This window comes from Tupaia chinensis, unplaced genomic scaffold (assembly GCF_000334495.1).
Source record: "Tupaia chinensis unplaced genomic scaffold, TupChi_1.0 Scaffold000489_1, whole genome shotgun sequence".
Taxonomy (NCBI): Eukaryota; Metazoa; Chordata; class Mammalia; order Scandentia; family Tupaiidae; genus Tupaia; species Tupaia belangeri.
The window spans coordinates 5,560,455-5,585,395 of record NW_006160001.1 but is presented as its reverse complement, the minus strand read 5'-3'; the positions used below and the strand labels follow the sequence as shown (position 1 = coordinate 5,585,395).

At 38.4% G+C, this 24,941-nt stretch overlaps 1 protein-coding gene across 1 annotated transcript in view; it reads left to right on the top strand.

Moving 5' to 3' along the window:
• TTC23L (tetratricopeptide repeat domain 23 like) overlaps positions 1–23,348 on the top strand; it is a 57,791-nt gene extending 34,443 nt beyond the window's left edge. The window contains 5 exon segments of the mRNA XM_014590836.2: positions 3,516–3,643; positions 10,594–10,743; positions 13,149–13,231; positions 21,434–21,540; positions 23,243–23,348. Coding sequence (XP_014446322.1) covers positions 3,516–3,643; positions 10,594–10,743; positions 13,149–13,231; positions 21,434–21,515 — 443 coding nt within the window. The 3' untranslated portion in view covers positions 21,516–21,540; positions 23,243–23,348.
• Positions 23,349–24,941: the final 1,593 nt, after the last annotated feature.

Genomic DNA, 24,941 nt, shown 5'->3' with positions numbered 1-24,941 from the left:
AAAAAAATGGAGGAAAGAATAAGTTTCTAAGCATATATAAGAACATATCATAAAAGAAAAAGATGATGATTTAATTACACAAAGATCTAAAGTTTGTTTCTGTTACAAAGTATCATAAATAAAATGAAAAACAGTTCAGTGAAGATGAACAGATAACCTGAATAGACCCTTAGCTATTATTTTAATCTTGAAGCATTTTATTTATATGCATGTATTACAATGCTGGAAAAAGAATCCTAGGTTTTCCCCTCCTCTGTGTTTCCATCTTGCTTCTTCATGGTTCATGATGCCCGCTGAGGTTGTCAGTATAATGAAATCAAACTTATGATTAGGAGCAGACTATTCTATCACTTCTCTAGATCTTGAGTTGCACAGAAAATATGAGGCTGATCATTCCACATGTGTTTAACCTGCTTGTGAGGTTTATAACAATTCTATAATTTTAATTTTTTTAATGAATTTTTTTTTTTTTTTTTTTTTTTTTGCTATAGTATAGGTATGCTCTCCAGGGAGAGACAGAGAGAGACAAAGAGGAAAAGTGAGAATTACCTCCCCTGCCATCCCTGGGGGATGGCCATGCAGCAATCCCTTCATTTTTCTCTCAGGATTTTGGGCACACACACAGGGCCCAGCCTGTTTTTCAGGTCACCAGGTCCGAGACTTGAACCACACAGTCAGCTACGAAGGATCCAATGCCTTAACCACCACACGACCTGCTGGCTCCACAACAATTTTTCTAGCTATGTGGTCACTGATTATTTCAAATTTTCCAATGTAGTCATGCTTCATCATCACAGTTAGAAATGGACAATGACTTTGGAGCATGGCCTAATTCAACATTGTTGATGCTCTTGAGAACATCAGCCAGAACATTCATGTACACCATTATGTACATGTACACCAACTAGTCTAGTCGGGGACTTCGATACACCTTTATTAGTGGATGAATCCAGGTTGGACACAAACTACCAATATCAGCAGTGAAAGAGAGAATATCACTACAGATCTCATGGTGCTAAAAGAACAATGGAGGAATACTATGAAAATCTCTAGACCCACTGTTTATAGAGCCTAAATGAAATAGGCCAACTCCTTGGAAGACACAATCTGCTCAAACTCACAGAAGAAGAAATAGGCGATTTGAATAGGCCTGTGTCTGTTAAAGAACTTGAATCAATAATAACTATCCCCAAATGAATGCACCAGGCCCAAATGAGCAAACTGGCAAATCCTACCAAACATTTAGGGGAGAAATCACACCAAATCCACTGTAGTTTCTTTCAGAGGATGGAAACAAAGGGAATACTTCCTAACTCATTCTGTGAGGCCAGCATTATCCTAATACCAAAATAAGACAAAGATATAAGAAAAGTACAGACCTGTACCTCTGACAAATAAGCATATAAACATACTTTTTTTTTAAAAAAGAATGATTTATTTATTTTTATTTAATTTATTTTTTTCAGCTTTATTATTAATTTTTTAATTTGACCGGAGAGAAACACACACAGAAAGGGGAAAGTGTGAAAGAAAGCTACCAGGTCTGGGACTTGAACTGTAGTTGGCCATATGGGGGTCCAGCACCTTAACCACCATGACACCTGCTGGCCCCCTATAAACATTCTTTTTCTTTTTTTACATTTCTTTTTATTTTATTTTATTTATTCTTTATTTTTTATATACATTCAACCCTATAAACATTCTTAATGAAACATTAGCAAATTAAGTTTGTCAATGTATAAAAAGAATTCTACACCATAGCAAGGTAGGATTTATTCCAGGTATATAAGACTAGTTTAACATTATAAAATTAATGAATGTATCACACCAACAAAGTAAAGAATCTCATGATCATATCAATAGATGTAGAAGGAGCTTTTGACAGAAACTAACATATTTATGAATAAAAACTCTTAGCAAACTGGGAATATAGAGGGATTTCCTTAGCCTGATAAAGAGCATCTATGAAAAATCTACCAACATCATTTTTTTTAAGAATTATTTTATTTAACTTTATTTATTTTAATTTGACCGGGGTCAGGGGTGGGGGGCAAGAGAAAGTGAGAGAGAAAGTGATAAAGCAAGCCACCAGATCTGGGACTCACACGACAGCCAGCCAAGTGGGAGTCCTGCACCCTAAACTACCATGCCACCTGCCGGCCCCCATCATTGTTCTTTTTTATTTTTTATTTTTGAGAGGCTTTTGGGGTTATAGGGCACGTGAGCTTGCCAGAAAGACAGAGAGAAACAGAGAGAAAGCAAGAAATCACCTCCCAGGGGGATACACCACAATCCCTTCTCCTCCATTCTCCTCTCGGAATCTTGGGCACGTACGCACACGTGTCTGGCATGAGTTCAAGCCATTGGGTCCAGGACTCAAACTGCTGTTGGCTACATGGGAGTCCCCCATGGGAAGTGATTTCTCACTTTCCCTCTCACCATCTCTCTCTCTCTCTTTCCAGTGAGCACACACCCTAAGGCAAAAACCTCTTTATGAAAAAAAAATGTTTGGATAAGGGACAACATTTAAAATGAAATTTTAAACAATAAAAAAATATTTTTAGGGAACAGCAGATGGTGTAACGATTATGTCACTGGACTCCAATATGGCCGAACATGGTTTGAGTTCCGGACCCAGAGGCTTGAAACTTATACTGGGTGTGTGTACATGTGTGTGCCCAAGATCCAGAGAGGAAAAAAGAGAAGGGATTGGAGCATGGCTATCCCCCGGGGGATGATTTCTTGCTTTCTGTCTCTCTGTTTCTCCAGCAAGCACACATGTCCTATAGGAATTATTTTTTAAATACTTAAAAATCACAACTCTTTCTCCCTCCCTCCACACATACCACACACACACACACACACGCACACACACACATATTCATATACACACATGGTGCAATGTCAGAAAACAGTACTCAATCTGAGTTATATTTAGCTAAAAATATAGTCTAACAGTACACCTGGGAGTTTAGTATAGTAATTATTTTGGTCTTAGAATAATAATACTATTCAGACAGAAACTTTCTTTTCCTACAAAAAATTCAAGCATTATATCAGAAGAATAAAAATAAGAAACACCATCTGATGCCACTGAATTATCCCTTGAACTTTTTTATTTTTGGTGAGGTTTTTGTTATAGGTCTCGTGTGCTTGCCAGAAAGACAGAGAGAGACAGACAGAAAGTGAAAAATCACCCCCCAGGGGGATGGCCACACCACAATCCCTTCTCCTCCATTCTCCTCTCAGGATCTTGGATATGCATGCACATGCGCATGGCATGAGTTTAAGCCACCAGGTCAGGACTCGAACCGGGGTCGGCTACATGGGAGTCCAGTGACATAGCCATTATGCTAACTGCTGGTCCCTCCCTTGGACTTTTTAAGGATCCTATAAGACCTAGAATAAACAGGTATTTGTCCTTAAGAATGAAAATATTGACTGTGACAAAGCTCATATTAGAGACATATAAAGGCTAGCAGGTTGCTTTAAATACTTGTTTTCATTTTTTCCAGATACCGTTGAGACATATTTTATAAAAAGTATCAGTGCATATCAAGCTACACTGGGCTCAGAGGATTCTGAAACACTGGCCACCATTGAAGAATTTTGCAAATGGCTTGTTCAAAAAGGGGAAAAACAGGTAAATATGACAAATTCATAGATATAATTGCTAGTTTATTAGATCAGAACAGCCTTTTTTCATATCTCAATTTAGAAACCAGAGCTAAGTCCCATCTAAAACTAGGAATAATTCACAGGGTTGTGCAGCTTAGGATATTAGTAAAAAAGGTATTTTGTGTGTGTATGTGTGTGTGTGTCTTAATACATGAGTATATATAAACCCTGGCTGTGTCAATTTAATATTTTAAGTCAATATTGGCTTTCCTCTTTGGATCTAGCTGCCAGTTTTTTTTTTTTTCTTTGTAGTGTTTCCCTCTCAGTCTGATCTAAAAGCTCTTTATTAGCTCAATTTTACTTTCCCATTTAAAAATTATAGAAAATGCTTTTGGTGGTAACCCTTTTACTCAGAAGACCCATGAGTCTAAGCTATTACTCAAATGTTTTTTACCTGAACTTTATATATTCAGTGCATCGTGACCACAGTGAAGTCCTTTGTGTGTCATGAGCTCCGTCATGATTTTGATCAGACCAAGTCAACTTTATACTTCCTCAGGTGAATGAGAAACATGGATGGATTAGACACAGCCTCACTGGCCATGTAACAAACAGCCTATGAATAAGGTTTTAGGCACATAATAACTAAGAATTTGTCTCTAAAACAGAAAGGCCTCTTTTATACCATATATATATATATATATATATAAAGCAAGAAATCACCCACTAGGGGGGATGGCCACGCCACAATCCCTTCTCCTCCATTCTCAGGATCTTGGGCATGCACGTACAAGCGCATGGTGTGAGTTTTAAGTCACCCGGTCCAGGACGCGAACCACGGTCGATCGACTACATGGGAGTCCAGCGACATAGCCATTACGCTAACTGCTGGTCCCTACCATATTTTTATATTTTTATAAATAATGACATTTTCTTTATTTCTGTTTTAACTGCCATCTTACAAAGACAAAAACTTAGTGATTTACAACATTTTTCTTTAGACATGATATTTTCTGTTGACTCTAAAGATTAATATGAGGTCTCAATTTTTTTTTTGGGGGGGGAGAGGTTTTTGCTATAGGGCACGTACACTCACCAGAGAGACAGAAAACGAGAAGTCACCCCCCAGGAGAATGGACACACTACAATCCCTTCTCCTCCATTCTCCTCTCAGAATCTTGGGCATTCACACACATGCACCTGGTGTGAGTTTAAGCCATCGGGTCTGGGACTCGAACCACGTTCAACTACATGGGAGTCCAGCGACATAGCCATTACGCCAACTGCTGGTTCCGAGGTCTCAATATTATAGGCTGATATATTTTATTTTATTTTCAAAAATGTGAAAACACTTTGCCAGGATATTATGACTTAGCTTGCTTATATTCTTGTGCAATGGATGTCAATCAATATCAGATCCTTGTTTGTGATGAAACACCAATGTCAATGTGTTACTCACTGACAGCCCTCTGCTTTGGCCCAAGTGCTTCCTGGTGTACCAAGTTCTTTCACAAAGATATGAAAGATACCCTTTGGTTTTGAATCTAAACCATACTCAGGACTATGGAACAGGTCACCTTTACCATTAGAAAGCTTCATGAGGGCTGGAATTTTTGTCTGCTTTGTTCACTTCAGTGTCTCCAGTCTCTGAAGTGGTAACTTGTAAATAGTAAATATTCAAGAACTACCCAATGAAATTGCTTACTTTTACAACACATTTCCTAGCTTTAAAGGAATTCTGTCTCCCTCCTCCAAGCTTGCAATGAACCTCAAGGCCCGTTCTAGAGACTGTAATAGAAACCCAGAAGACTTAGGAATTGTGTTCCCATGAGTGAATGTGTGTGTGTGTGTGTGTGTGTGTGTGTGTGTGTGTTTTAACCTATCACTTCTAAAAAAAAAAATTTAGCTGGAACCACTATTTTCCAGTATTTATTTATAAACACTAAGTGAAAAGAGGAGAAGCACCCACTTTATGTTCTCCAGGACTTTCAGAAACCATGTCATTGTTCCTTTGATAACATACATGCAAATATACCAGAAAGGCCATATTGTAGACATCAAGGTAATGGGCACTGTTCAAAAAGGAATGGCCCACAAATGGCACCATGTGAAAAATTGGAGGAGTCTACATTGTTACCCAGCATGCTGTTGGTGTTGTAAATGTACAAGTTCTGGGCAAGATTCTTGCTAAGAGAACAAATGTGTGTATTGAGCACATACTCTATGAACTGGGATAGCTTTCTGAAACTAATGAAAGGAAATCGAAAAAGGAGTTAAAAAGAAAGCTCCTTGGGACCAGCAGTTAGCGTAATGGCTATGTCGCTGGACTCCCATGTTGTCGACCACGGTTCGAGTTCCAGACTTGGTGGCTTAAACTCACGCCGGGCATGTGTGCGTGCGTGCCTAAGATCCTGAGAGGAGAATGGAGGAGAAGGGATTGTGGCATGGCCATCCCCCATGGGGGTGATTTCTCGCTTTCTGTCTCTCTGTCTCTCTCTGTCTTCCTGGCGAGCACCGCGCCCTATAGCAAAAACCTCTCCAAAAAAAAAAAAAAAAAAAGAAAGAAAGCTCCTTGACTTCAGTCAAAGTGCTGATCTTCACCCAGAGAAGAACATTTTGTGAGCACTAATGGCAGGGAGCCTGAGATGCTGGAAACAATTTCCTATGAATAGCTAGATAAAGAAAAAAAGAGAGGACTTATGTAAATATGAAAGAGGAGACATTATAGCTGATGCTACAACATGTAAAAGAAATTATGAGAGACTACTATGAACAATCATACAGATAACGTAAAAGAAATGAATAAATTCCAGAAACATAACCTACCCAGACTGAATCATGAGGAAATAGAAAATCTGAACAGACCTGTAACTAGTGAGGAGATTGAATCAGTAATCAAAACTCTCCCTACAAATAAAAGCCCGGTATCAGATGACTTCGCTTGTAAATTCTACCAAACACTGAAAAAAAATTAATACTATTTATTTATTTGCTAGAAGGTATGTGCACTTGCCAGAGAGACAGAGAGAGAGAGAGAGAGAGAAGAGAAAGCATCTCCATGGGGAATGGCTATGCCACAATCCCTTTTCCTCCATCTCCCTTCTTTTGGAGATTTAGGGTATACATGTACATGTGGCTGGCATGTTTCTTAAGTGATTGGATTCAGGACACAATCCACAATCCACATGATCAGCCAGTTGGGATCCAGCTGCCTTAACTATGGAGCTGGCCCAATGCCAATCTTCTTCAAACTTTTTCCAGAAAAATTAGGAGAGAACATTTCCAAATTCATTTTTTATTTTTTGAGACTAGGATTACCCTGACACCAAGGCCAGAAAAAGACTCCACAAGAAATGAAAATGACAGCCCTCTGCTCTACCAACTGAGCTATTGAAGGACACACACAGCCTGACCTTACCAGTTCTCCAAGACACATTTGTAGCCAGATTGACCAAAAGCACAAAGACAAAATACTAAGATTGGCAAGAGAGAAATGTCAAGTTACCTACAAAGGATATCCCATCAGGCTAACAGCAGACCTCTCATCAGAAACAATGCAAGCAAGGAAAGAATGGGAAAATATATTCAAAGTGTTAAGGGAAAAGCAATTTCAGCCAAGAATACTGTACCTGGCAAGATTATCCTTCATATGGGAAGAAAAGACAAGAACATTCTCAGATAAACAAAACCTGAAAGAATTTACCAACACCAGACCAGATCTCCAAGAAATTCTGAAGGGAGTGCTATACCAGGAAAATTAAATACAGACACACAGAAATAAGAGTTCAAAAGCTAAGAAAATGGCCAATTTAATTGTAGGGACAAATCTGGAGTTGAATATTATATCCTAGAATTTAATCGGGAGGATCGGACCACAACAGAAGATAAAGTACATGAGACTGAACTGGTAAAATAGAATTTTATGACTTTTGACTAAAACATTGCTGATTTTCTTCTAGGCCTTGTTTTCCGGTTTTAAGGATTTTTGTCTTGTCTTGAGCTGCTGTTAGGTTCATGTACCTAGTATTTGAACAGAATCATAACCTGTTTCCTGCCTTTAAGTTTGAAGCAAAGCTCTCTTAGCATTTCTTTGATTTGATTTATTAAAGCAAAAACTGCTTTTCTTGAAATTAAAACATATTTTAAAATGCCTATTTAATGACCTTATAAGCTATATAGATAGCATCAGCTAAGTGCTACTTCATAATATATTCATTCTACTCAGAGTTTCACGCCTGAAGTCAGACATGTATCCACAGATATGTATATATCAGCTGAACTTGCTATTGAAAGTAGTTAGATTGTTTAAGAAATTTTGTGAATCAATAAAATGAAAGGAAAAAAGGAATGGAAACAACTGTAGACACCAGAGATAGTGTAGGAGGAGGGTGAGCAATGGCAGAGGGTGAGAAATAGGGGGAATATATATATACACATATATATGTATATATAGAATATACATATATAGAATATATATACAAATATATAGAATATATGTATATATGTACATATATATGAATATATACACACATATAGAATATACATATACATATATAGAATATATACATATATATGTACATATATATGAAACTAGAAATGGAAAATTATCGATGATAACATGTATGATTAAGCTACTATGCAGTATGTTCTGGATGGGAAGTCACATTTTGTACTCTGTGACGAGGCTTAGGGAATGAATGTAAATTAATTAATACTTATGAATGAACTTTACCAAGAAGTGAAAATACTTTGGACTAAAGTAAGAAGAAGGGAAGTAATATATAGACTCTTGAGATTCCTGAATTATTGGCAATGTTTCCTAGAAAAGAGCAACTAACATCCTTTTTATGTTTGTTGTTCTGATTTGACACATTAGGAATAATGCTTTCAAGTTCTACTCAGTTCTGACAAAATGTTCTGTTTATCATACGAGTTAGAATAGTTGATACAGGCAGTGAGTGGGTGCTGTTCAGTTGAGGTTGCCGGCAGTATCTACACCTCTTTATTCTCTGAAGAAAGCATGTTGGGTGGTAAATGAGTACAAGCAACGTTGTTTTATGAAGAAATTCCAAAGTAGACTTTATTTTTTTCTGTATAGTAGGTTAAGAAAGTTAAGAGAGCTGGCTGAAAAACAACTGGCTTATAGTTTTAAAAAACGTTAATATAGGGGGCCAGCAAGTGGCATGGTAGTTAAGGTGCGAGATTCCCACATGGCTAACTTGGTTCGAATCCCAGACCTGGCAGCTTGAAAATCACAACAAACAAATAGATAAATAAATACATAAATGTTTAAAATATATTAATATTATGAAAGACAATAAGAGTAGGAAAACTCATAAGTTAAAGAAGACTAAAGAATTATGAAAGTTAAATATGAATATATGAGTCTAGATTTTTAAAAGTTATAAAAAATTATTGGGACAATTGGGAAATCTGAATATGGAGCATATATTAATGTATCAATACAAAATTTATTGAGAGACAGTGTTACTTTAGGTAGGAGAATGTTAGGAAGAAGATACATATTTAAATACTTAGGGGTAAAGTATATTGATTACCACAACTCACTTTCAACAAAAGTATATGTGTATCTATTTATATACATATTCGTGTATGTATGTGTTATTTTTTTAGAGTACAATAAAGCAAATGTGGCAAGTAATTTGTGAATCTTGTGAACATTTTATGGGTTTTCACTCTTTTTTCAGATTTTCTAAAAGTTTGAAAAAATTTTTATAAGTAAGTGAATGAAAAGAGTAAAGGCTGTATAATTCAGACTGACTAGTGGTTGAATACTGCACTGTCAACCTAGGCTACATGGTTGTGGGTGAGATCTTTAATGCTCATTATTCTCCATTCCTTCATCTGTTAAATGAGTATAATAATAATTCTTCTTTTATAGGGCAGCCATGAAGAGTACTATATATATGAAAACTCTTTTAAAAAAATTATTTTATTTAATTTTATTTGTTATTAATTTTTATTTTGACCAGAGAAAAGGAAAATGAGAAAGCAAGCCACCAGGTCCAGGACTTGAACCATGGTAGGCAATGTAGGAGTCCAATGTCTTAACCACCATACTACCTGCTGACCCCAAGGGAACTTTAACTCTTTTTTTTTTTTTTTTTTGAGAGGTTTTTATCATAGGGCGTGTGCACTTGCCAGAAAGACAGAGAGAGACAGAGAGATAGAAAGTGAGAAATCACCCCCCAGGGGGGATGGCCATGCCACAATCCCTTCTCCTCCATTCTCCTCTCAGGATCTTGGGCACGCATGCACACGCGCCCAGCGTGAGTTTAAGCCACCAGGTCCTGGACTCGAACCGCAGTCAACTACATGGGAGTCCAGTGACATAACCATTATGCTAACTGCTGGTCCCGGAACTTTAAGTCTTAATAGAAATTAATTACTGCTTTTTTCTCTGCCATTGTGGTGTGTGTAGGCCACTCTGTTCTTCTCACAAGACTTTCAGAATCAAGCAGTTTCTAGCCAAGAAACAGAAACAAAATCCTCCGATTGCCCAGTGGATTCGAATGAAAACTGGTAATAAAATCAGGCTCAACTCCAAGAGGTGGAACTGGAGAAAGAACCAAGCAGGGTCTATAAAGAACTGGGCAGGATAAGGCTCATGTATATATGTTGTATCAAGGTCACTATGGTCTTACCACATCAAGCTGAAAATGGTCACCACTGGCTGGACACTTGGGGGTGTTTTATTGGAAAAAATAATGCTTCACTTTCTTTCCATGTTCTGCATTGGTAGATTGGTTCAGTTATGAATATGTGAGACCTTTTTTTTGGAAAAAAAACCCAAAAACTTGATTACTCAGGTGATACATTCACAACTATCTGATTGTGGTGGGTTATGTATATCACTGTGGTGTAGAATACCTTCTCCATAGTGTCCATAGACTAGAACTGCATGCTCCTTCATAATTGCCAGGCTGATATTTTAAAAAACGTTTTATTCCCCAGGAGGCTTACAGACTGCTAAAGGCTTCATTGAAGTCCCAGGTCATCAGCTACGGTGACTACAGCGAAAAAGTGGCTGAAACATTTTATAACATGGGCAGGACCTGCTTTACCAAAGGAGAGTTCAGAAGGGCAATTCAGCTGCTAAAGAAGGTGAATGCTGGCTGATTTTGTTACACTTTCTTCTGGACTTGTAAGCAGAAAATGAGGAATGATGTATGTGTATATATATGTACGCGTGTTTATGTATGTATATAGGGAGAGTCTTCTTCCCTCCTCTCTCTTTCAGTTTCCTTCACTTTCCTTCCATTTTATTCCTTTTTTTCTTTTCTATCTCCCCTCTCTTTTTCATAGTAAGAGGGCACATGTATTTTCACCAGAGATGACAGAAAGAGGAGAATGCGCCTTTAAAGGTAATTACTTTTCCATCTTTTCAGGATTTTAGCCACACATATATAGATATGTGCTTGACCTGTCTTTCTAGCTGGTGGGACTGGGATTTGAACCACAGTAAGTCATGTGGTATCTGGTTCCCTTAACCACTAGGTTATGAGACTGGCCCCTCTTTCTCTTTAAAGGCAGTATGTTCTCTTTGGAAATTTCTCTGCTTTCTTAGATGTGCTGAGGGATAATATGATACAGAAACTTTTGCTGTGTCCATGCCTGAACTAGACTCAAACAAATATCATCCTGGACTTGGAATCTAAGTATGGCAGTATCAGATCTTATGAAAGTATTTTGAGATTGGGTGGAATTGGGAGCACCTTGGTTTCTGTCCTCACCAAGTACTGATTTCCCTTGTAGAGAGTCTGTTCTCTTGCAGTGGGGTTTAGAAGTGTTTTACTAGTCAGTCTACTGACAAAATGAAGGCAAAAGTCTTGGTTAGGTAGGGATGTCTGTACCTAAAAGTCTAAGTTTGTTCAAAGGCAGAGGAAAAGTTGACAAAGATCAACTAATACCCAGTTAAACGGAGGGTAGAGCCAGAGCCATCTGCACATACACATTGGCACACAAATCAGATCCAGAGCGATTTGTATCTCATTTCAAGTTAATGCAATGAGAAATTAGTAAATAATAGGGGGAAAGGGGCTTCATTTTGAAGATTAAGGTAAAAAAAAAAGAAAACCTGAAAATGTTATAGAAACTAGAATTGCTTCTTCAAGGGAAGTATGAACACATGGATGGCATCTTTAAAATGGGAGAGAAGAAGAAAACTTTCAAATCAAATGATGACAATCTAAGAACTAATGACAGGATGAGATGTAAAATGCTAAGAATGAAATAAGAAGGGGCTTTAGGGAAACAACAAATTGAATAAAGTACAAAGCAACATTGAAAATAATATAGTCTTAGCATGGTGTACTTGTGTTGAGCAATATTTCTCAAAACTAGAATTCCAAGAGAGTCAATAAACAAAACAAAACTAATAAACAAAAAAACAGACTTCTGAGCCTCACCTTAAACTATCTGAATTAGAAATTCTAAGAATTGTGTCAAGAATCTGTATTTTTGATAGTTTGCAAGGCAGTTTTAATATTCTGCCAATTTTGAGAATCAGTGGTTTAGGGGCCAGCAGGTGGCATGGTGGTTGAGGCACTGGACTCCCTCATGGCTAATCATGGTTCCAGTCCTAGACCTGACAGCTTCTTTCTTACTTTCCCTTTCTCTCTTTCTGTCTCTGGTCAAATTGAAAAATAGTAATAATAACAATAACAAATGGAATTATATTAATTAAAAAAGAATCAGTGGTTAATATGACAAAGTTGAAAAGCTCTCCTGGAGTGAACAGTAAAAGAAAAGAGGCATATAATGAGAAAGAAGTTGATGTAAAGGACAAGGTATATGTTCAACTTCACAGCTCTATCAGGGAGTCTGGTGGATGCCATTTGGTCCCCCTTCTCTGAATTGTGATCACAAAATTCTGTCAAAAGAGTAGTCTGGGTCAACACAGAATTTTTACCTCACTTGTTTTCCTTTCTCAGGAATCATAGTCTCTTGATAACTGATGTTCAGTGTCTAGAAAATAATTTCCTGTATTTTGTCTAATTTTCTTTTTTTGGTTATCTCAAGTTGAGGGAAAATCTGGTCTCTTCTATTCTGTCTTGATTAGAAACAAAGTTTAGTAGTAAAATTTAAAATGGAAAACTGCTTAAGAGTAAAGTCATGTAGCATGAGAACACAACAACATTGGAACCCATACACAGACTTCATTGGTAACCATTCACTTGGTTAGTTATTTGGAGAATTGTGGTGGAAACCACTACTGCCACCATATTTTAAGCAGAGATGCCATCAGATTTTGGCTCTTTTATCCACAGCAGTGTACAGGAGTATATGAGATTATATACAGTATGAGGGGTGCAGAGGCATACTAAGAGTCTTCAATCCAGACTCCTTTTCCTCCTTGGTAGGGGGCCAATGAAATGTAATATAGGCTTTCAGAATGTAAACTTGTGACATTACAGCAACACTGGTCCTTTCCTGAGATTATTTTGCACTTCAATTGCACTTGCTATCTGATTCTCTTTAATCTGATATGTTTCTCACCTCATCTACAGTGTTTGATGATTCAAATCCTTATATATGGAAGTGAACACAGTAAAAGCCGAGAGACGAAAAACCTCCTTTCCTTATTGCAGAGGTGAGTTCTGGCCCTGGCCATGAACTAGACCATCAGTGTGGATTTATATGTCTATAGCATGGTTTCTCCTGAAATCAACCAGGTAGGAGTGACATACCTGTGTCTTCTTACTAATAAGGCAGAATCCTACCTGTGCTGTGGATTTAGCCAAGTCTTATATTGAGGATAGCTAGTGATTTTTTATTTTTTTTGGAGAGATTTTTTTTTTTTTGCTATAGGGCGCATGCACTCGCCAGACAGACAGAGAGAGACAGAGAGACAGAAAGCAGGAAATCACCCCCCAGGGGGGATGGCCACACCGCAATCCCTTCTCCTCCATTCTCCTCTAGGGATCTTGGGCACGTACACACCTGCGCCCGGCGTGAGTTTAAGCCACTGGGTCCGGGACTCGAACTGCGGTCGACTACATGGGAGTCCAGTGACATAGCCATTACGCTAACTGCTGGTCCCGATAGCTAGTGATTTCTTATAGTCGCTCAGAATACAGTATTGTAGAGGTCTACTGCAATAATATTTAGTATTTATAATATTCCTTTCAATGCTGCCCTTTATAACCAGGTATTGTAAACAAGGTCTCAGCTGACACAGTGGCTTTAATACAAAGCAAATGAGTACTTTAAATTATTTTTCTTGCTGATTATACTAAGTCCAGGTCCCTAAACATAAGGCAAGTTTTTTGGGATACAGTTGTTTCCAACATTAGTAATGAAAGAGCCTCTTTATATGTGTGTGTATACACACACACACACACACACACACGTTTAGTGTATAAGCCAAAAAGAGTTTTGTGTAGTCTCGCCTTGTCCTTTATCCTTGGCGTAGCATTGATGTTTGTTTCTCTAATAATGATGTTGACCTTGAACTACATTCTTTTCTCAGAAAGAAAGGAATTAAAATTTGTTGATGTATACTAAATTCCTCAAACTGAGCTAGGCCCTGTTCATAAAGTATTTAATTTACTCCTCACAAATAACTAATGTCATAGCTCTCCTTTCATAGAAAGGGGCCTCATATATCATAAAGTAATTTGCCTAAATTCACTGAGTCTTGGAGATTTGGATCCAAATTAGTGTCACTTTAAGGCCATGTGCCTTTTCCCTGAGAGCCTTCTAACATGGAGGAACATTGTTAGGGGTGAGAGTTAGGACCTTGATTGCATTCACCGGAAGTGGCTCACAGTTTGTCCCCTTCGCATCACACCCACCAGGCCAGACAGGTGGGAAAAGGTGAGCATGGGAAATATATTCCGTTCATCCTGTCTGCACCCACTCAGCCAGAGCCATAGCTCAGGTAGGTCCCACAGAAGATGGTCTCTGGTTTTGTCATTATCCAGGGGAGAAAGAAAAGTCTCCAGCCTCTCACATTAGGAGCACTAGAGGATCAGCCATAGGATAGTTCAGGTAACTTTGCCCTCTGCCTGCTAGTGCATAAGACAGTATATTTTCTTAATCAATAATGATAAAAAAAATTAGTGACTATAATATAGGATTCTTCCATTTCCCTGGCATTGTATTATGTATTTGTATGTATTATTTATGATCTATAAACAACACTGTGAAGTAGGTATTTTTATCTCTCATATTCAGAATCACTTAACCTGGTAAATGTGGTAAGATTTGAACCTGGGTTGATCAGATTTCCAAAATGTCCTTTCTTTCACTATATGTAATAGCGACATTACTGAATTTGAGTGTGCATGTGTGAATCTGAGTGTACCTGTTCAGCAGATAAGGCTCCAGAGCCCACTTTTCATATGGGCAAGTTGATGACTGACTTACTCAATTTACCTGGAAGAGGCAGAGCAGGGATTTTAGTCTAGATCTCTCTAATTCCAAGTCTCTGTTGGTATATTCTTACACTCTGAAAGCAGACTGTCTGGGTTTTAAATTCAGGGTTCAACCCTGAGCTCTCTCACCTGGATGAAGCTACATAACCTCTCTCAGGCTCCATTTAGTCATTTGTAAAATAATAGTATTTTCCCAGAAAGTGAGTTTTCTGTGAGTTAATGAGACCATACACAATGTAGCACTTAAATGAGGGTCTGGTAGGTCTTTAATGCTCAATGAATTTCAACATAATCACAAAATAACAATAATTCTCTCTCTGAAGTGCTGGAGATAATAAATAGGTCAGAATGTTTAAATAAGAAGTGTCCACACAGAACCCTGTTATTATTTTACATTAGGAGTAACAGGTAAATAATAAACATTACTGCCAGCAAACCTGTCATCTTTACTTGCCTCTGCCACTTAGAAAATATGTGACCTTAGGCAAATTACTTGACCTCTTCGAGCCTTGGTTTCTCCATCACTAAAATGCAGTATGAGTAAATTCACAGAATTTTTAGGAGTTTTAATTAAAATCGTCTACAACATGCATAATATAGCACATGACAGAATATATGCTCAATAAATGTTAACAAAACACCCTTTCCTCTCCTTCTTTAAACTACACTGCCTTTGGTTTTCAGGAAAACTGGCCAAATATTTGAAATCAGGGGTCACTGTTAGCCAGTATTAACACATGTTATGTGTTTGAGAATTTGGTTGAGAATTCAAAATCTCTGAACATATCTAAGTACCTTTTGGCTTTGAGGCAATAACGAAGCAAAAAGAACAAAACATGTAATTTCAGAGAATAAATGCATGTTCCCTCAGAACTGAGCAGAAGTTTTACTCAGCTTATGTTTAAAAAAGAGAAACTTTGAAATAGTTGTAGTGAGTCTATTTTTTCAATAGCCTAAGGTTGCTTTCCCATCCAGTCTTTTCTGTTTCTTGGCCACCATTTATAAAGGATTGTAGAAAAAAGAGAAATTGAGAGTGACATTACAACCTAATTCAGACTCCAGGTAGTACAAATTTCTTAGGTGGCTGGAGACTAACTCTTTTCTCTCTAAATGACAACCTAACCAGAAAGACCATGTGAGGGGAAAAGAAGAGCAGGACTGTGCTGTAGCAGTAAAGCGTCAATAAAGGTCTTCCTTTCCCTGCAGCAAGTCCATATCTTGCACTCATTCCCCAAGAACTGCTGAGCAAAGCCATTGGAGTAGATGCCAAAGCCCAGATGTCAAAACCCAGTACAAAAACTGCTCTCTTTGCTTCAGCATCTCTCTGGAATAATGAATCCCAGATGTCCTGGAACTCTGCTAGTTTTCAGATGTGCTCTTGTGCTTTCTTTTACCCCACCTCCTCTGGAAAGGCAGTGACAACACTCGCTGGACTTCCATTGCCAGAAGCCCAAATTCTTGGCTTTTGAAGCCTCTGCAAAGAAGTTAAAGAAGAACTGGCCCCTTGAAATAGGAGTTAATTCAGAGGTTAAATGATAGTTGCTAGGGCCTCAAATAATGTTTTAAAGTATAGAAAAGTATAGGAAATAGCAGATTTAGAAGTAAACGTTAAGGTTGTTTAGTCTACCTTTTACATAAATCACAAATGTACTTCAGTTTTAATTATTTACATAGCAAGCTCTCTTCATAAGCACTAGAAATGCTAATATTCTAGTGTTTGAAATATAATCCTTCCTGGGAAAACAGACACACATGACCTGATTATGAATTAGTCTGTAGTAAGTCTTCAATACAAATTTTAACAGAAAGGACAAGTAATAAATCATGAAGCGAAATGTGGGTGGAAACTGTGTAGGTTGGGAGAGTGTTCCAGGTAATAGGCATGGGGGCATGGAGATACTTGGCACTTCTCAGGAAAAACAAGTGACCTTGAATGGCATAGTTTTAGGTATATGACTAGAACATGCTGTAGATGAGTTTGAAAGCTTAGACCGGTGCCAGATTATGGATTTTTATATGTTGTGCTAATGAGTTGATAATTTATTTAGTAGTCAGAAGGCAGCTATTAAGGGCTTTAAGCGGGATGTGACATGCTTAATTACTGGCCTTAGAACTTTAATTCTGATAGCAGTGAGAAGGTTAGATAGGACCTAGGGAGAAACAGGGAGACCTGTTAGGAGACAGACCCAGTAGTGTAAAGGAGAGCCATTGAGACCCTTTATTATCCAAACCCATAGTAGAAGAAATTTGTAGAGTATGGATTGAACAACAGTCTGGAGTTTATATTAACAAACCTTGGGATCAATCCAGGTGTGAGGTGGAGGCAGGAATCAAAGGTTACTTTATAAAGTTTTTAGTTTGGACACTTGAATGAATGGAAAACCTACTAAATGGAATAGTATTTGCAAGAAGAGATCATCTTGGAGGATACCTAAGGTGACTGAGGAGGATAATGGTTTCTATTTGGGATGTATCATGATTGAGGTACCCTCATATATCCATTTAGTAATGTCTAGTAAGCTGTTGGCTGTGTGAACCAAGAGCTCAAGGAAATAGATTTTGAAACCAATGGAATGGATATGGCAGCTCATGGAATATGTGACATGAGAAGGCTTAGGAAAGAACTTTGGAGAACACTTAAACCTATTTTAGAGAGAACGTAATGTAGCGTTTTAGTAGCAGAACAACTGGGTTCATATTTGAGCTTTCCCACTTACAGTGAGTTCCTAAGTCTTACTTTCTTCATCTACAGAAAGAGAACTCTATTTTAAGTGTTTTATTGGCACAGAGTAAATGTCTGTGAAACGTTAATTATTGTAATTGTTGTTATTAGGCATTGTGCAGAAAGAACTGGGAAGGAGATTCAGAAAGAATCCTTAGAGAATTAAGGGAGTTGGGAGAAAATAGAAAGGAAATCAAAAGAGGGCCCAGCCAGTGAGGGAGTGGTTAAGGTGGCTGGATCCCCACATGGCTGACTGCATGGTTGAAGTCCTAGACCTGGTGGCCTGAAAGACATACATAGGTCCATGTGTGTGTATGTCCAAAACCCTGAAAGAAGGGAGAAATGGAAGAGAAGGGATTGCAATGTGACAATCCCCCATGGGGATTGTTTCTCACTCCTATCCCTCTGTCTCAGAGTCTCTCTCCAATGAGTGTATGTGCCCTCTAGCACATTAAAAAAAAAAATCAAAAGAGAAGAAAGTTTCAAGGAAGCAGTGGTCAATAAACACAAAAAGATTTCCAACTTCATACAGAATTAATAAACTTAAAACATGAAATCTCATTTTTAACCTATCATATTTATGGTAATGAAAAATATAGGTAACACAGCCCAGTTCTATCAAAGTTAGAGTCAAATCAGCTCTCTCATTTTTTTTTTTAAATTTTGCTAGAGGGCTTGTGTGCTTACCAAAAAGAGACAGACAGAGACAAAGAGAGAGGAAGAATGCATCCCCTAATGGGGTATAGTCACACTGCAGTTCCTTTTTCATTTCTCCACCCTGTCATGATTTTGGACACATGTACATATGCACTTGGTGTTTTTCAAGCTGCTGGGGTCAAGATTCAAACTACATAGTTAGCTATGTAGGATCCAACTCCCTTAACCACCAGGCCAGAGGGCCAACCCTCAGTACTCTTAATAATGGAATTTGTTGGTACTACCTTTTTGGTGGGCATTAGTGGAAAAGTTAATAGGATATAAAAGTATATATCCTTTTACTCTGAAATAGTGCTAGGAATTTTTTCAAATTCTTGCACAAATGCACAAAATATATAAATAATATATGTATATATACATATGTATGTGTATATATATGTGTGTGTGTGTGTATATAAAACTTACAACTTATATATATGTATATATTCTTTTGGATTTGTGTATAATAGCAAAACAATACAAAAATATCAAATGTCCAACAGTAGAAACACCGGTATATGTTTATGGCCATAAACGTGGTCATTCTAAAGCATGAAGAAGAGCTTTGAAGAATCACAGAAAAATATCCCAAATATATTGTTAGGAGTAAAAACAGGAAAAAATAAAGAGAAGTGAGCAATGTATTTAGATTAATCCATAATTGTATGTTAATATGTAGTTAGTGAAGGTGTAACAGTAATTATCTCTGGGACATGGGATTATGGTAGACTTTCAATGTCTCTTAATATATTTTTGAATTATTTTACTTTTACAACAGATATGTATTTGTGATAATAAAAAGGCACATTTTTAAAGAATATAGTATGTGTGTCAAACATGAAAAGACAGTTAAGAGAATGGACTAGGATCAGATGGCCAGTGTTATAAATTTAAATTTTGTTATCTATTAGCTGTGCAATCTTAAACAAATCATAGTACTTCTCAGTTTCATCAGCCAAAAATTGGGATAATAATATAATACCAGGTTTTTTAAAGTTTTTTTTCTTTTTTTTTTTTTTTGCCATAAAGTGCATGCATGTGCTGGAGAGAGACAGAAAGGAGACAGTAAGAGGTAAAGTGACAAATTATCCCCCAGAGAGGATGCCATGCCACAATCCCTTCTCCTCCATGCTCCTCCTGGGATTTTGGGAATGCATGCACACATGCCCAGTGTGTCTCAAGCCACCAGGGCCAGGACTTAAATAATGGTAGGCCATGTGGGAGTCCAGTATCTTAACCACTACAGCCCCTGATGGCCCTAGTATAATACCCAGTTTTATAGGGCTATTTTGAAAAACTGAGTTAATGTCAGTAAAACTTCTCAGAAAGATGCCGGCACTTAGTATGTGCTGGAGGTGCCGATGATTGCAGATATGAAGAGAATAATGACTAATAAGAAACCATCAGATTGGCAAATAGAAAACTATCACTGATATTACTGACCATAGCATGAGCTATACTGGTAGACTAGAGTTTTGAGATTGCTGTTGGTCCAGATGTGATTAAACACTTCCCATAACTAGGAACTCACTCATTACCTCTCAAAGGGGTCCCTCTAATATAAGATACTTCTGTTTGTTAGTAGTAGTTAATGTCATACTTGGCCAAATCCTAGTATGAATGAGGGAGGAGCACAATCTGTTCTAGCACCCAGGTGCCAAGGGGCAGCAGCGTTTCTAAGTGAGGATTCTAGAAACAGCTGGAAGCCTTGAGGCAGGTAGAGAAGCGAAAACTCAGGAGCCTTTGGGCCCTGCCTTAGGGTCTCCCTATGGGGAACAAGGGCTGCTAAACCATGAAGAGCCTGCTCAGGGCACCTTGTCTTTAGCGGAACAGCCACTCTGCCATGCCCACAAAATGACTGACAGGAGGCTATAGCACAGAGTAAGGCAAGGAGGGTAAATATACCTCATCTCATGGGCTCATTCTGATATTGGTTTCCCGGAGGGGTGCTTAAGGTTCCAGAGCAAAAGGCTGGGCTTGGTTGAACTTGTCTGCTGTGAGGTGTGCATGGGGAAAGAGCTGACCTTCTACCACATATTTGCTATTTAGGTATAGGGAAAAGAGCAGTGTACTCTTGAGTCAGGACACCTTCTGTGTTAATCCCAACTGCCTTATACGTGAATCCAAAATCCACTATGAAGGATGAATTATGGAACCTAAAGTCACTTAAACTTTTTTTTTTTCCCCTCTCCTCTAAAGGGTATGTGTGCTTGCCAGAGACAGAGAAAGAAGAAAAAACACTGCCCCCCCTTTGGGAATAGTCATGTTGAAATCCCTTCTCCCACTCTCCCTTCTTTTGGATTTTGGATATGCACATGTCCCTGGTGTATTTCTCAAGGTGCCAGGTCTGGGACTTAAACCCATGTGGTGGGCCATATGAGATCTGGCTGCCTTAATCACTGGGTCATAGGAGTGAGTCTGAGTCACTTAAATATTCGAGCCTCCATTCCTCATCTTCCTTCATTCTTTCAGTAAACATCTGGTGAATACAGAGCCAGGTACAGTTAGAGCTGCAGGTGGTAATAAAGATAAATAATATTATTGTCTTAATCTATTTAATTTTTTTTTTCAAGTTTTGCCATAAAGGCATAAGTGCTTGTAGTAGAGAGAGAGAGACAGTGAGAGGGAACGTGAGAAATCACCTCCTAGGAGCATGGCTATGCTACAGTCCCTTCTCCTTCATTCTATTCCTGGGATTTGGGGCACTCATGAACACATGCCTAGAGTGATTTTCAAGCCACTGCTTCTGGAACTTGAACCACAGTTGGCTATGTGGGAGTCCAATGTCATAACCACTATGCCACCTGCTGGCCCCTGATGGTCTTCATCTTAAGGGACAGCAATCTAGTGCAAACTGTAAGCATGAAGAAGCAATGAGAACATGAAGTTTAAGGTCTGGAATAGAGTTCTCAATGTGGTGAGAACAGAAAGGGGAGAGAATCTATGAGAGCTGAAAAAGGCTTCATAGAGAGGGTGACATCTGACCCTTTTCTTCAAGGGCAAGTAGCAGTTCATCCAGATGGAGAAGAGAAGCCATTCCAGGAAGGAGGAACTCTGCATGCAAAGGCACAGAGGCATGACAGAGGGCAGAGTAACCAAGGAATGGTAAGGACTTCCTGGCCATGGTGCAGGACAGCATTTCCTGAAGCGGGCTGACTGCAGGGAATGCTGTTTCCAAGGGATGTGCACTGGTTACGCTGGGGAGGCAGAAAGGCTGTGTGTCGAGAGCCGGTTTGGAAAGAAAACAAGCTGGGTTAAAGTTAACACTGGTTACCTTCCTGAAGAATAGCTTCTTAAGACTTTGAATATATTAAACATCCCTGTTATTAGCAGGTTGGGAACAATTTCTTTTAAAAAAACCACACAACTATTTTTGTATACTCAAATTCTTTTTGAAATGGCCAATGACTTAAATTTCAGCCAATAAAACTTTTCACTGTCTTTAGAACCAAAGTAGAGGAGCTACCTAAAGTTTGGTTTTGTTTAAAACTGAGCGTGGAACACATGCCTGAACTGAGGGTACAAGAATGCTTTTAGAGTTTGGTAAAGAATTTGGGGCCCCCCTTGAGGGCATAATGAAGTCTTTAAGAACAATGACTGTCTCATCAATGAACTATTTTATCTGATCATAGAAACATGATCTCAGCACAACCCTATTAACTGATTTTCTTTATGATTCATGGTAGTTAAGAGCTGTAGTTCTGGAGACAAACACACATGGGTTTAAGCCCAGTTCTACTAGAACAAATGAAACTAGGGCCTGGTTACTTTGAAAAGCTGCCACCAGGCTGGTGTGGAAAACACTGCTGGTTAACATTTTAGCAATGATCTAGTGTATCTGCCCCTGGAAACACATGTAACATTATAGACAAGACAGTCTGACACAGTCTTTAAATCCAAAGTAATTTATACACTATTAAAATCAGTTCTTTCAGTGAACTGAAGATTTCAGGCAAGGGGAACCCTGCCACCTTGTGGTTAGAGAGTGTTAGGCCCCAGGCTGACTAGCATAGTTTTTATGTTTCAGGCAGAATTTTCACCCTCTAAGATCTTTGCTGGCCTCTGAATTTGTGAGACCTCTTATTTTCTCTGCTAATTTGGAATCACATTATCTCTTAGTTTACTGAGAAGGAAGTTATTCATACAGTTCAGTAGCAGACAGAGACAATCTTTAGTGGGATTTACATAGTAAAAAACCACAAGTTGCTCATGAAATTTTGTGTCTCGTATTTCTATGAATTTTTTTCTCCAGGTAAATAAAGACTATGGAAACCACACTTTTCTCAGGCTTGAGGTGTAAATAAGATGTGGTTAAAGAATACACGATAGAAATGGTCCTTTGAACCATATTACTTCTAACTCTAGATCAAGCCCTCCAGTATTAGGAAATCATAATGGCTGGGGACAGGAATGACAGATAGTCTTTTAGCACTTTATAAAGCCAGCAGACTTTAAATCTCTGCTTATAAGAAATCACATGAAAATCAGTAACTATACCAAGGCCCTAACTTCGATAGGTTTTGGGCTGTGGTTAATAGCAATTCAGATGACTAGGTACCCTTGATTTGCTCTCTGAATCAAGGGTAGAGCTTGGGAGAAAATCTATGCCTCTAGTCCTGTTTTGGAGGCCTACTGGAGTCAGACTTGGGGCTGTGGTGATGTGGTGGAATCATGGCGACACAGCCAGCTGTCTCCAACTGGCCTAGATAAGGCAGTGATTTGGGGCCAGGAGAGGTAGGGTCAGTCATGGAGCAAGGAAGGCAAGAACCAAGAAAAACTCACAAATGATTTTTCTCATTTATTGTAGGTCTTCTGTTAATGGTCAAGAGAAAACCTCCATGCAAGATAGTCAACTAAAAAGGTGACCTTACTGATAATAAAGATTCTGGATCACAAAAATATGTTTATCAAGATTGACAGTAGTGGCAGATCAAAAGCAGAACAGTTTTCCACTGACTCTGGGAGAGAAAAGGTCTTTTTACCCACAGCATTACAAGCAAAGTACCAAAGAGCCATTAGAAACCAGGTTCCTGACGAACTTGGGGGAGAGACTTTTAGACACATGCCTTAAGTTATAATTTCTAATGTTACTGTAACTCCTTTATCTTCCATTTCTTTTTCTAACTCTACTTTCATCCCTCTCTATTCTACTTTTTTTAAAAAAAATTGACAAGAAGGCACATAGGCTCACCAGACAGGGATAGAGAGGGAGAAAGCATACTCCATTCAGGTGTGGTCACGCCACAATTCCTTCTCCTCCACTTTTCCATCCTGTTGGGATTCTGGGCATGTGTGCACATGTGCCCATCAGGCTTTTCAAGCCACTGGGGTCAGAATTCAAACCTCATGGCCAGCCATGTAGGCTCTAGTTCCCTTCACCACTAGACCACAGGGCCAGCCATCCATTCTGATTCCCCCCTAAAATCTGTAGTACCTAAGCAGTCTATTGGTAAATCTTTCCAAATATTGGGTTGTCAGAAAAGTCATGACACATTCTTGCATAGAAAAATACATCATAACTTTTCTGATAACCCAACATGATCTGCAAATGTTTTTATTCACAGCCTAGTTGTCACTAAAACTGCCTTGTGAGGAATGTTTGATCCTTCTGAAACATTTGCCCTGATCTGATTTACTAAAGTTATGACATATTAGAATCAGAAAGGACCTTTTTACTTATTTATTATTATTATTTTTAAAAATTTAGGGCATGTACGCTTGTCAGAGACAGACAATAGTGAAAGAAAATGAGAAAACACTTTCTGTGAGACAGCCCCACCACAATCCCTTCTCTTCCATTCTCTTGGGATTTGGGACATGCATGTATGTACACATGTCCACCATGTTTCTTAAACTGCCAGGTCCAGGACTTGAACTGCAGTCGGGTTCTGTGGGATCCAGCCACCTTGACTGCTATGCCATCTAGATGACCCAAGACCTTTTTATTTTATAAATGAAGACACTAGGGACGGGAAAGATTAGTCAGTTTGATCATTATAAAGCAGACTTCCTGAATGGCAGGTGATTATTCTTTCTATCCACGATGCTGCCTCCACCAAACTGGAATAAAAAGGCTTGTTTTAGGAAGAGAATATTCAGAGATGGCTCAAAATCTTTAGCCCTTGAACATGTGTGTATTTAGGAAAAGAAACTGACCATGTTGTATTCCTTATTTCCAGAATGCTTTAGGCCTGGCACTCAGGATCTAAGTCCACGTTAGATATTCCACTGCCCTTCTCTCTACTCGTGAATTTTAGCCGTTAGAAATTAGGCTGCTAGTCTTACCTAGAATATTCTAAATTGACTGCAGTAACCTTAGAAAAACGGTTTATGTTCATATGTATAGTTGAAAAGGATGTTCAACAAAGGCTGTGATAAAAACAAAGTACCAGAAGGAAGTAGCCATTCACACTCCATTTTGGGTAGCTTGAAAAATCTCAAACTTTTTCATGATATCCCATAGTCCTAAGCACTCCAAACTGATAAAACTGTGCCAACAAAAAAAA